The sequence below is a fragment of the Taudactylus pleione genome, unplaced genomic scaffold (assembly GCF_031769625.1).
Source record: "Taudactylus pleione unplaced genomic scaffold, aTauple2 ptg000583l, whole genome shotgun sequence".
Lineage (NCBI taxonomy): Eukaryota > Metazoa > Chordata > Amphibia > Anura > Myobatrachidae > Taudactylus > Taudactylus pleione.
Genome location: NW_028284985.1, coordinates 2,211,870 through 2,225,000, shown reverse-complemented (window position 1 = coordinate 2,225,000; position 13,131 = coordinate 2,211,870). Strand labels below are relative to the sequence as shown.

The window sequence follows — 13,131 nt, the reverse complement described above, 5'->3', positions numbered from 1 at the left end:
ATATATGTGTGTGTGGTGCACACAGTATGCTGATCCCTGTGTGTATGTGTATATGCCTGTGTTGTGTACATACATAGATATATATGTGTGTGTGGTGCACACAGTATGCTGATTCCTGTGTGTATGTGTATATGCCTGCGTGTTGTGTACATAGATATATATGTGTGTGTGTGGTGCACACAGTATGCTGATTCCTGTGTGTATGTGTACATGTCTGTGTGTTGTGTACATACATAGATATATATGTGTGTGTGGTGCACACAGTATGCTGATTCCTGTGTGTATGTGTACATGTCTGTGTGTTGTGTACATACATAGATATATATATGTGTGTGTGGTGCACACAGTATGCTGATTCCTGTGTGTATGTGTATATGCCTGTGTGTTGTGTACATACATAGATATATATGTGTGTGTGGTGCACACAGTATGCTGATTCCTGTGTGTATGTGTATATGCCTGTGTGTTGTGTACATAGATATATATGTGTGTGTGTGTGGTGCACACAGTATGCTGATTCCTGTGTGTATGTGTACATGTCTGTGTGTTGTGTACATACATAGATATATATGTGTGTGTGGTGCACACAGTATGCTGATCCCTGTGTGTATGTGTATATGCCTGTGTGTTGTGTACATACATAGATATATATATATGTGTGTCTGGTGCACACAGTATGCTGATCCCTGTGTGTATGTGTATATGCCTGTGTGTTGTGTACATACATAGATATATATATATGTGTGTGTGGTGCACACAGTATGCTTATTCTTGTGTGTATGTGTACATGTCTGTGTGTTGTGTACATACATAGACATATATGTGTGTGTGGTGCACACAGTATGCTGATCCCTGTGTGTATGTGTATATGTCTGTGTGTTGTGTACATACATAGATATATATGTGTGTGTGGTGCACACAGTATGCTGATCCCTGTGTGTATGTGTACATGTCTGTGTGTTGTGTACATACATAGACATATATGTGTGTGTGTGGTGCACACAGTATGCTGATCCCTGTGTGTAGGTGTACATGTCTGTGTGTTGTGTACATACATAGATATATATGTGTGTGTGGTGCACACAGTATGCTGATTCCTGTGTGTATGTGTATATGCCTGTGTGTTGTGTACATACATAGATATATATATGTGTGTGTGGTGCACACAGTATGCTGATTCCTGTGTGTATGTGTATATGCCTGTGTGTTGTGTACATACATAGATATATATATGTGTGTGTGGTGCACACAGTATGCTGATTCCTGTGTGTATGTGTATATGTCTGTGTGTTGTGTACATACATAGACATATATATGTGTGTGTGGTGCACACAGTATGCTGATCCCTGTGTGTATGTGTATATGCCTGTGTGTTGTGTACATACATAGATATATATGTGTGTGTGGTGCACACAGTATGCTGATTCCTGTGTGTATGTGTATATGCCTGTGTGTTGTGTACATACATAGACATATATGTGTGTGTGGTGCACACAGTATGCTGATCCCTGTGTGTATGTGTATATGTCTGTGTGTTGTGTACATACATAGATATATATGTGTGTGTGGTGCACACAGTATGCTGATCCCTGTGTGTATGTGTACATGTCTGTGTGTTGTGTACATACATAGACATATATGTGTGTGTGTGGTGCACACAGTATGCTGATCCCTGTGTGTAGGTGTACATGTCTGTGTGTTGTGTACATACATAGATATATATGTGTGTGTGGTGCACACAGTATGCTGATTCCTGTGTGTATGTGTATATGCCTGTGTGTTGTGTACATACATAGATATATATATGTGTGTGTGGTGCACACAGTATGCTGATTCCTGTGTGTATGTGTATATGCCTGTGTGTTGTGTACATACATAGATATATATATGTGTGTGTGGTGCACACAGTATGCTGATTCCTGTGTGTATGTGTATATGTCTGTGTGTTGTGTACATACATAGACATATATATGTGTGTGTGGTGCACACAGTATGCTGATCCCTGTGTGTATGTGTATATGCCTGTGTGTTGTGTACATACATAGATATATATGTGTGTGTGGTGCACACAGTATGCTGATTCCTGTGTGTATGTGTATATGCCTGTGTGTTGTGTACATACATAGATATATATGTGTGTGTGGTGCACACAGTATGCTGATTCCTGTGTGTATGTGTATATGCCTGTGTGTTGTGTACATACATAGATATATATATGTGTGTGTGGTGCACACAGTATGCTGATCCCTGTGTGTATGTGTATATGCCTGTGTGTTGTGTACATACATAGATATATATGTGTGTGTGGTGCACACAGTATGCTGATTCCTGTGTGTATGTGTATATGCCTGTGTGTTGTGTACATACATAGATATATATATGTGTGTGTGGTGCACACAGTATGCTGATTCCTGTGTGTATGTGTATATGTCTGTGTGTTGTGTACATACATAGACATATATGTGTGTGTGTGGTGCACACAGTATGCTGATCCCTGTGTGTATGTGTATATGCCTGTGTGATGTGTACATACATAGATATATATGTGTGTGTGGTGCACACAGTATGCTGATCCCTGTGTGTATGTGTATATGTCTGTGTGTTGTGTACATACATAGACATATGTGTGTGTGTGGTGCACACAGTATGCTGATCCCTGTGTGTAGGTGTACATGTCTGTGTGTTGTGTACATACATAGATATATATGTGTGTGTGGTGCACACAGTATGCTGATCCCTGTGTGTATGTGTATATGCCTGTGTGTTGTGTACATACATAGATATATATATATGTGTGTCTGGTGCACACAGTATGCTGATTCCTGTGTGTATGTGTATATGCCTGTGTGTTGTGTACATACATAGATATATATGTGTGTGTGGTGCACACAGTATGCTGATTCCTGTGTGTATGTGTATATGCCTGTGACATGTGTTGTGTACATACATACATACAGTATATATATATATATAGAGTGAGTGAGCCGGAGGTTGCCATAGTAACAGAGGCTGATATCGGGGCGGTGTCGCAGTGACGCCGCATGCCGCCGGCCTCTCGGAGCGCTGGGAGCAGATGTGCGATGGGAGCTGCCTGGATCCTGCCCTGACAACAATCCGCATCTCTCCCCGCGCCTGTGAGTGACAGCGGCGGCTCCGGAGCCCGCGATCCGCAGCGCAGCGAGAAGCCTCTCACCGGGGCCGCTGGCTCTAATCTCGGTCTTCTTGTCTCACCCCACAGGGGTTCCTCAGCCGCCGCCTCAAAGGCTCCATCAAACGGACAAAGAGCCAGCCAAAGCTCGACCGGAACAGCAGCTTCCGGCACATCATCCCGGGCTTCAGGAGCGTGGACAATGAGAGGTAAGCGGCCGCCCCGGGGTGTCTGCTGCTGCCGGGGAGCTGTCAGTGCTGGCGTTATCCCTCATGGTGTGTGCGGAGGAGGAGAGTAACAATGTATCTGGTCCCTGGCTGTATAAACTTTGCCGCACAGCTGCTGCTGCTGGGGTAGTGCAGGGACGGAGGTGCTGGGGTAGTGCGGGGACGGAGGTGCTGGGGTAGTGCGGGGACGGAGGTGCTGGGGTAGTGCGGGGACGGAGGTGCTGGGGGACGGAGGTGCTGGGGTAGTGCGGGGACGGAGGTGCTGGGGTAGTGCGGGGACGGAGGTGCTGGGGTAGTGCGGGGACGGAGGTGCTGGGGGACGGAGGTGCTGGGGTAGTGCGGGGATGGAGGTGCTGGGGTAGTGTGGGGACGGAGGTGCTGGGGTAGTGTGGGGACGGAGGTCCTGGGGTAGTGCGGGGACGGAGGTGCTGGGGTAGTGTGGGGATGGAGGTGCTGGGGTAGTGTGGGGACGGAGGTGCTGGGGTAGTGCGGGGACGGAGGTACTGGGGTAGTGCGGGGACGGAGGTGCTGGGGTAGTGCGGGGACGGAGGTGCTGGGGTAGTGCGGGGACGGAGGTGCTGGGGTAGTGCGGGGACGGAGGTGCTGGGGTAGTGCGGGGATGGAGGTGCTGGGGTAGTGCAGGGATGGAGGTGCTGGGGGACGGAGGTGCTGGGGTAGTGCGGGGACGGAGGTGCTGGGGTAGTGCGGGGACGGAGGTGCTGGGGTAGTGCGGGGACGGAGGTGCGGGGGTAGTGCGGGGACGGAGGTGCTGGGGTAGTGCGGGGACGGAGGTGCGGGGGTAGTGCGGGGACGGAGGTGCTGGGGTAGTGCGGGGACGGAGGTGCTGGGGTAGTGCGGGGACGGAGGTGCGGGGGTAGTGCGGGGACGGAGGTGCTGGGGTAGTGTAGGAACGGAGGTGCTGGGGGACGGAGGTGCGGGGGTAGTGCGGGGACGGAGGTGCTGGGGTAGTGCGGGGACGGAGGTGCTGGGGTAGTGCGGGGACGGAGGTGCTGGGGTAGTGTGGGGACGGAGGTGCTGGGGTAGTGCGGGGACGGAGGTGCTGGGGTAGTGCAGGGACGGAGGTGCTGGGGGACGGAGGTGCTGGGGTAGTGCGGGGACGGAGGTGCTGGGGTAGTGCGGGGACGGAGGTGCTGGGGTAGTGCGGGGACGGAGGTGCTGGGGTAGTGCGGGGACGGAGGTGCTGGGGTAGTGTGGGGACGGAGGTGCTGGGGTAGTGTGGGGACGGAGGTGCTGGGGTAGTGCAGGGACAGAGGTGCTGGGGGACGGAGGTGCTGGGGTAGTGCGGGGACGGAGGTGCTGGGGTAGTGCGGGGACGGAGGTGCTGGGGTAGTGCGGGGACGGAGGTGCTGGGGTAGTGCGGGGACGGAGGTGCTGGGGTAGTGTGGGGACGGAGGTGCTGGGGTAGTGTGGGGACGGAGGTCCTGGGGTAGTGCAGGGACGGAGGTGCTGGGGTAGTGTGGGGACGGAGGTCCTGGGGTAGTGCAGGGATGGAGGTGCTGGGGTAGTGCGGGGACGGAGGTGCTGGGGTAGTGTGGGGACGGAGGTGCTGGGGTAGTGCGGGGACGGAGGTGCTGGGGTAGTGCAGGGACGGAGGTGCTGGGGGACGGAGGTGCTGGGGTAGTGCGGGGACGGAGGTGCTGGGGTAGTGCGGGGACGGAGGTGCTGGGGTAGTGTAGGAACGGAGGTGCTGGGGTAGTGTAGGAACGGAGGTGCTGGGGGACGGAGGTGCTGGGGTAGTGCGGGGACGGAGGTGCTGGGGTAGTGTGGGGACGGAGGTGCTGGGGTAGTGCGGGGACGGAGGTGCTGGGGTAGTGCGGGGACGGAGGTGCTGGGGGACGGAGGTGCTGGGGTAGTGCGGGGATGGAGGTGCTGGGGTAGTGCGGGGATGGAGGTGCTGGGGTAGTGTGGGGACGGAGGTGCTGGGGTAGTGTGGGGACGGAGGTCCTGGGGTAGTGCGGGGACGGAGGTGCTGGGGTAGTGTGGGGATGGAGGTGCTGGGGTAGTGTGGGGACGGAGGTGCTGGGGTAGTGCGGGGACGGAGGTGCTGGGGTAGTGCGGGGACGGAGGTGCTGGGGTAGTGCGGGGACGGAGGTGCTGGGGTAGTGCGGGGACGGAGGTGCTGGGGTAGTGCGGGGACGGAGGTGCTGGGGTAGTGCGGGGATGGAGGTGCTGGGGTAGTGCGGGGATGGAGGTGCTGGGGGACGGAGGTGCTGGGGTAGTGCGGGGACGGAGGTGCTGGGGTAGTGCGGGGACGGAGGTGCTGGGGTAGTGCAGGGACGGAGGTGCGGGGGTAGTGCGGGGACGGAGGTGCTGGGGTAGTGCGGGGACGGAGGTGCGGGGGTAGTGCGGGGACGGAGGTGCTGGGGTAGTGCGGGGACGGAGGTGCTGGGGTAGTGCGGGGACGGAGGTGCGGGGGTAGTGCGGGGACGGAGGTGCTGGGGTAGTGTAGGAACGGAGGTGCTGGGGGACGGAGGTGCGGGGGTAGTGCGGGGACGGAGGTGCTGGGGTAGTGCGGGGACGGAGGTGCTGGGGTAGTGCGGGGACGGAGGTGCTGGGGTAGTGTGGGGACGGAGGTGCTGGGGTAGTGCGGGGACGGAGGTGCTGGGGTAGTGCAGGGACGGAGGTGCTGGGGTAGTGCGGGGACGGAGGTGCTGGGGTAGTGCGGGGACGGAGGTGCTGGGGTAGTGCGGGGACGGAGGTGCTGGGGTAGTGCGGGGACGGAGGTGCTGGGGTAGTGTGGGGACGGAGGTGCTGGGGTAGTGTGGGGACGGAGGTGCTGGGGTAGTGCAGGGACGGAGGTGCTGGGGGACGGAGGTGCTGGGGTAGTGCGGGGACGGAGGTGCTGGGGTAGTGCGGGGACGGAGGTGCTGGGGTAGTGCGGGGACGGAGGTGCTGGGGTAGTGCGGGGACGGAGGTGCTGGGGTAGTGTGGGGACGGAGGTGCTGGGGTAGTGTGGGGACGGAGGTCCTGGGGTAGTGCGGGGACGGAGGTGCTGGGGTAGTGTGGGGACGGAGGTCCTGGGGTAGTGCAGGGATGGAGGTGCTGGGGTAGTGCGGGGACGGAGGTGCTGGGGTAGTGTGGGGACGGAGGTGCTGGGGTAGTGCGGGGACGGAGGTGCTGGGGTAGTGCAGGGACGGAGGTGCTGGGGGACGGAGGTGCTGGGGTAGTGCGGGGACGGAGGTGCTGGGGTAGTGCAGGGACGGAGGTGCTGGGGTAGTGTAGGAACGGAGGTGCTGGGGTAGTGTAGGAACGGAGGTGCTGGGGGACGGAGGTGCTGGGGTAGTGCGGGGACGGAGGTGCTGGGGTAGTGTGGGGACGGAGGTGCTGGGGTAGTGTGGGGACGGAGGTGCTGGGGTAGTGCGGGGATGGAGGTGCTGGGGTAGTGTGGGGACGGAGGTGCTGGGGTAGTGTGGGGACGGAGGTCCTGGGGTAGTGCGGGGACGGAGGTGCTGGGGTAGTGCGGGGACGGAGGTCCTGGGGTAGTGCGGGGATGGAGGTGCTGGGGTAGTGCGGGGACGGAGGTGCTGGGGTAGTGCGGGGACGGAGGTGCTGGGGTAGTGTGGGGACGGAGGTGCTGGGGTAGTGTGGGGACGGAGGTGCTGGGGTAGTGTGGGGACGGAGGTGCTGGGGTAGTGTGGGGACGGAGGTGCTGGGGTAGTGCGGGGACGGAGGTCCTGGGGTAGTGCGGGGACGGAGGTGCTGGGGTAGTGCGGGGACGGAGGTGCTGGGGTAGTGTAGGGACGGAGGTGCTGGGGGACGGAGGTGCTGGGGTAGTGCGGGGACGGAGGTGCTGGGGTAGTGCAGGGACGGAGGTGCTGGGGTAGTGTAGGAACGGAGGTGCTGGGGTAGTGTAGGAACGGAGGTGCTGGGGGACGGAGGTGCTGGGGTAGTGTGGGGACGGAGGTGCTGGGGTAGTGCGGGGATGGAGGTGCTGGGGTAGTGTGGGGACGGAGGTGCTGGGGTAGTGTGGGGACGGAGGTCCTGGGGTAGTGCAGGGACGGAGGTGCTGGGGTAGTGTGGGGACGGAGGTCCTGGGGTAGTGCAGGGATGGAGGTGCTGGGGTAGTGCGGGGACGGAGGTGCTGGGGTAGTGTGGGGACGGAGGTGCTGGGGTAGTGTGGGGACGGAGGTGCTGGGGTAGTGTGGGGACGGAGGTGCTGGGGTAGTGTGGGGACGGAGGTGCTGGGGTAGTGTGGGGACGGAGGTGCTGGGGTAGTGCGGGGACGGAGGTCCTGGGGTAGTGCGGGGACGGAGGTGCTGGGGTAGTGCGGGGACGGAGGTGCTGGGGTAGTGTAGGGACGGAGGTGCTGGGGGACGGAGGTGCTGGGGTAGTGCGGGGACGGAGGTGCTGGGGTAGTGCAGGGACGGAGGTGCTGGGGTAGTGTAGGAACGGAGGTGCTGGGGTAGTGTAGGAACGGAGGTGCTGGGGGACGGAGGTGCTGGGGTAGTGCGGGGACGGAGGTGCTGGGGTAGTGTGGGGACGGAGGTGCTGGGGTAGTGTGGGGACGGAGGTGCTGGGGTAGTGCGGGGATGGAGGTGCTGGGGTAGTGTGGGGACGGAGGTGCTGGGGTAGTGTGGGGACGGAGGTCCTGGGGTAGTGCGGGGACGGAGGTGCTGGGGTAGTGTGGGGACGGAGGTCCTGGGGTAGTGCGGGGATGGAGGTGCTGGGGTAGTGCGGGGACGGAGGTGCTGGGGTAGTGTGGGGACGGAGGTGCTGGGGTAGTGTGGGGACGGAGGTGCTGGGGTAGTGTGGGGACGGAGGTGCTGGGGTAGTGTGGGGACGGAGGTGCTGGGGTAGTGTGGGGACGGAGGTGCTGGGGTAGTGCGGGGACGGAGGTCCTGGGGTAGTGCGGGGACGGAGGTGCTGGGGTAGTGCGGGGACGGAGGTGCTGGGGTAGTGTGGGGACGGAGGTGCTGGGGTAGTGTGGGGACGGAGGTGCTGGGGTAGTGTGGGGACGGAGGTGCTGGGGTAGTGTGGGGACGGAGGTCCTGGGGTAGTGCGGGGACGGAGGTGCTGGGGTAGTGCGGGGACGGAGGTGCTGGGGTAGTGCGGGGACGGAGGTGCTGGGGTAGTGCGGGGACGGAGGTGCTGGGGTAGTGCGGGGACGGAGGTGCTGGGGTAGTGCGGGGACGGAGGTGCTGGGGTAGTGCGGGGACGGAGGTGCTGGGGTAGTGTGGGGATGGAGGTGCTGGGGTAGTGTGGGGATGGAGGTGCTGGGGGACGGAGGTGCTGGGGTAGTGCAGGGATGGAGGTGCTGGGGTAGTGTAGGAACGGAGGTGCTGGGGGACGGAGGTGCTGGGGTAGTGTGGGGACGGAGGTGCTGGGGTAGTGTGGGGACGGAGGTGCTGGGGTAGTGTGGGGACGGAGGTGCTGGGGTAGTGCGGGGATGGAGGTGCTGGGGTAGTGTGGGGACGGAGGTGCTGGGGTAGTGTGGGGACGGAGGTCCTGGGGTAGTGCGGGGACGGAGGTGCTGGGGTAGTGTGGGGATGGAGGTGCTGGGGTAGTGCGGGGACGGAGGTGCTGGGGTAGTGCGGGGACGGAGGTGCTGGGGTAGTGCGGGGACGGAGGTGCTGGGGTAGTGCGGGGACGGAGGTGCTGGGGTAGTGCGGGGACGGAGGTGCTGGGGTAGTGCGGGGATGGAGGTGCTGGGGTAGTGCAGGGATGGAGGTGCTGGGGGACGGAGGTGCTGGGGTAGTGTGGGGACGGAGGTGCTGGGGTAGTGTGGGGACGGAGGTGCTGGGGTAGTGTGGGGACGGAGGTGCTGGGGTAGTGTGGGGACGGAGGTGCTGGGGTAGTGTGGGGACGGAGGTGCTGGGGTAGTGCGGGGACGGAGGTCCTGGGGTAGTGCGGGGACGGAGGTGCTGGGGTAGTGCGGGGACGGAGGTGCTGGGGTAGTGTGGGGACGGAGGTGCTGGGGTAGTGTGGGGACGGAGGTGCTGGGGTAGTGTGGGGACGGAGGTGCTGGGGTAGTGTGGGGACGGAGGTCCTGGGGTAGTGCGGGGACGGAGGTGCTGGGGTAGTGCGGGGACGGAGGTGCTGGGGTAGTGCGGGGACGGAGGTGCTGGGGTAGTGCGGGGACGGAGGTGCTGGGGTAGTGTGGGGACGGAGGTGCTGGGGTAGTGTGGGGATGGAGGTGCTGGGGTAGTGTGGGGATGGAGGTGCTGGGGGACGGAGGTGCTGGGGTAGTGCAGGGATGGAGGTGCTGGGGTAGTGTAGGAACGGAGGTGCTGGGGGACGGAGGTGCTGGGGTAGTGTGGGGACGGAGGTGCTGGGGTAGTGTGGGGACGGAGGTGCTGGGGTAGTGTGGGGACGGAGGTGCTGGGGTAGTGCGGGGATGGAGGTGCTGGGGTAGTGTGGGGACGGAGGTGCTGGGGTAGTGTGGGGACGGAGGTCCTGGGGTAGTGCGGGGACGGAGGTGCTGGGGTAGTGTGGGGATGGAGGTGCTGGGGTAGTGCGGGGACGGAGGTGCTGGGGTAGTGCGGGGACGGAGGTGCTGGGGTAGTGCGGGGACGGAGGTGCTGGGGTAGTGCGGGGACGGAGGTGCTGGGGTAGTGCGGGGACGGAGGTGCTGGGGTAGTGCGGGGATGGAGGTGCTGGGGTAGTGCAGGGATGGAGGTGCTGGGGGACGGAGGTGCTGGGGTAGTGTGGGGACGGAGGTGCTGGGGTAGTGTGGGGACGGAGGTGCTGGGGTAGTGTAGGAACGGAGGTGCTGGGGGACGGAGGTGCTGGGGTAGTGCAGGGATGGAGGTGCTGGGGTAGTGCAGGGATGGTGGTGCTGGGGGACGGAGGTGCTGGGGTAGTGTGGGGACGGAGGTGCTGGGGTAGTGTGGGGACGGAGGTGCTGGGGTAGTGTAGGAACGGAGGTGCTGGGGGACGGAGGTGCTGGGGTAGTGCAGGGATGGAGGTGCTGGGGTAGTGCAGGGATGGTGGTGCTGGGGTAGTGTAGGGACGGAGGTCCTGGGGTAGTGTGGGGATGGAGGTGCTGGGGTAGTGTGGGGACGGAGGTGCTGGGGTAGTGTAGGGACGGAGGTCCTGGGGTAGTGTGGGGATGGAGGTGCTGGGGTAGTGTGGGGACGGAGGTGCTGGGGTAGTGCAGGGATGGAGGTGCTGGGGTAGTGCAGGGATGGAGGTGCTGGGGTAGTGTAGGAACGGAGGTGCTGGGGGACGGAGGTGCTGGGGTAGTGTAGGGACGGAGGTCCTGGGGTAGTGTAGGGACGGAGGTGCTGGGGTAGTGTAGGAACGGAGGTGCTGGGGGACGGAGGTGCTGGGGTAGTGTGGGGACGGAGGTGTAGGGACGGAGGTGCTGGGGTAGTGTAGGGACGGAGATCCTGGGGTAGTGTGGGGACGGAGGTGCTGGGGTAGTGTGGGGACGGAGGTGCTGGGGTAGTGTGGGGACGGAGGTGCTGGGGTAGTGTGGGGACGGAGGTGCTGGGGTAGTGTGGGGACGGAGGTGCTGGGGTAGTGTGGGGACGGAGGTGCTGGGGTAGTGTGGGGACGGAGGTGCTGGGGTAGTGTGGAGATGGAGGTGATGCCGGGGTAGTGTGGAGACGGAGGTGCTGGGGTAGTGTGGGGACGGAGGTGCTGGGGTAGTGTAGGAATGGAGGTGCTGCTGCTGGGGTAGTGTAGGGATGGAGGTGCTGTTGGTGTAGTGTGGGGCGGAAGTAGCAGAAGTACATAAGCAGCTACTGGTATAGTGTTGGCCTGGAGGAGTAGAGGGACATTAGTTGGTGTAGTGTGGGGCTGGAGGAGCAGAGGGACATAAGCTGCTGTAGGTGTAGTGTGGGGCTGGAGGAGTAGAGGGACATAAGCTGCTGTTGGTGTAGTGTGGGGCTGAAGGAGCAGAGGGACGTCAGCTGCTGCAGGTGTAGTGTGGGGCTGGAGGAGCAGAGGGACATAAGCTGCTGTTGGTGTAGTGTGGGGCTGAAGGAGCAGAGGCATGTCAACTGCTGCAGGTGTAGTGTGGGGCTGGAGGAGCAGAGGGACGTCAGCTGCTGCAGGTGTAGTGTGGGGCTGGATGAGCAGAGGGACATAAGCTGCTGCAGGTGTAGTGTGAGGCTGGATGAGCAGAGAGACATCAGTTGGTGTAGTGTGGGGCTGGATGAGCAGAGGGACATAAGCTGCTGCAGGTGTAGTGTGGGGCTGGAGGAGCGGAGGGACATAAGCTGATGTAGTGTGGGGCTGGAGGAGTTGAGGGACATCAGTTGGTGTAGTGTGGGGCTGGAGGAGTAGAGGAACAGCAGATGGTGTAGTGTGGGGCTGGAGGAGTAGAGGGACATCAGATAGTGTAGTGTGGGGCTGGAGGAGTAGAGGGACATCAGTTGGTGTAGTTTGGGGCTGGATGAGCAGAGGGACATAAGCTGCTGCAGGTGTAGTGTGGGGCTGGAGGAGCGGAGGGACATCAGTTGGTGTAGTGTGGGGCTGGAGGAGTAGAGGGACATCAGTTGGTGTAGTGTGGGGGGCTGGAGAAGCAGAGGGACATCAGTTGGTGTAGTGTGGGGGCTGGAGAAGCAGAGGGACATAAGCTGGTGTAGTGTGGGTCTGGAGGAGTAGAGGGACATCAGTTGGTGTAGTGTGGGGGGCTGGAGAAGCAGAGGGACATAAGCTGGTGTAGTGTGGTCCATATGAGTGACAGCCTGTTAGTACTTCTCACTGATCGATGTTACTGACCCCATATACAGATTGTCATCTTACAGGGGCGGCTGTGCTGCCGCAAACCCACGGCAAGGAAAGGGTTAACACCGTTATACATGATGCACAATACAGTAGCGATTCTATCTGGCGTATTCGTAATAACAGACGTACTTATGTATGGATTGCAACAGTCCCTGCTTTTAGTTCAGCGTGAAGAAGCTAGAACAGTATTAATGGCCGGTGAATGTAGAGAGTGAAGAGCATCAGTTATTTTATACTTCTATATAAATGTGATCACAGTCCTCCTGCACCTCAGTCCTGAGCTTGGTGAGAGCGCAGGATCAATGTCGTCTAATGTTGATCTCCTTCAAGGTGACCTGTGTACTATTAATGCAATACTATTAATACTATTAATGAAATATATATATATATATTGATTAGTCTAGAGGTGCTTATTAATGACAATATATATACTGTAGGCAGGTACGTGGCTATGTTATGGTGGTGCACGTGGGTGACGACAGGCTGCCACAACAGTTGGCATCTCAGGCGGCAGGAAGCCAAGGCGCACCCCTGTATATACACAGTTCTGCATATTTATTCAGATCCATGGAGTATTAGGTTGCATGCCCACCTTATCAGTTGCTCTTGACTATAAATTCATTATGTTGGTTTCGATTGCTAGCTCTGCAGGCCAGAAAGAAGGGTTCCCCCTAAGAATAGACCGTGCACAGTGGACTTTTGCAGTGATAGATATGACATGTTGTAACGGTTCTGTGTGTGGGACAGTCCGATTGGGTCCCGTGGGGCGATGACAGAAGTAAACCGATACACGAGTTTCCATGCCGCAGAAGGGGGCTTACGCCTCTCCCCTGCGTCCTGCACATTGGCAGTTATATTGTAATTACTCATCTAAAGACCTTTCCGGGAACCGGACCATTGTGTGAGCTATCCTGAATGATGGTTATTGACCAGGAAAAGGAGAGAATACAATTTCCCACACAACGAGGGGTCCTCCTATCTCTCCCCCTGCTCCCCCCTCTCCTTTTCCTCTAATTAATTTTGCTGTCATTAAGGTTCCTCTCATCGTACCTGCACAGTTTG

General features: G+C 59.2%; 1 protein-coding gene across 6 annotated transcripts in view; it reads left to right on the top strand.

Annotated features, from left to right (window-relative positions):
* The window catches only part of DAB2IP (DAB2 interacting protein), a 575,200-nt gene that overhangs the window by 253,286 nt on the left and 308,783 nt on the right, over positions 1-13,131 (top strand). For 5 of the 6 annotated variants that reach the window (XM_088453575.1, XM_088453574.1, XM_088453572.1 and 2 more), the window contains one exon: positions 3,239-3,357. In XM_088453575.1, coding sequence (XP_088309701.1) covers positions 3,239-3,357 — 119 coding nt within the window. Of the gene's footprint in view, positions 1-3,050; positions 3,135-3,238; positions 3,358-13,131 lie in introns of those variants that run through there. The other variant, XM_088453578.1, reaches the window with a different exon arrangement.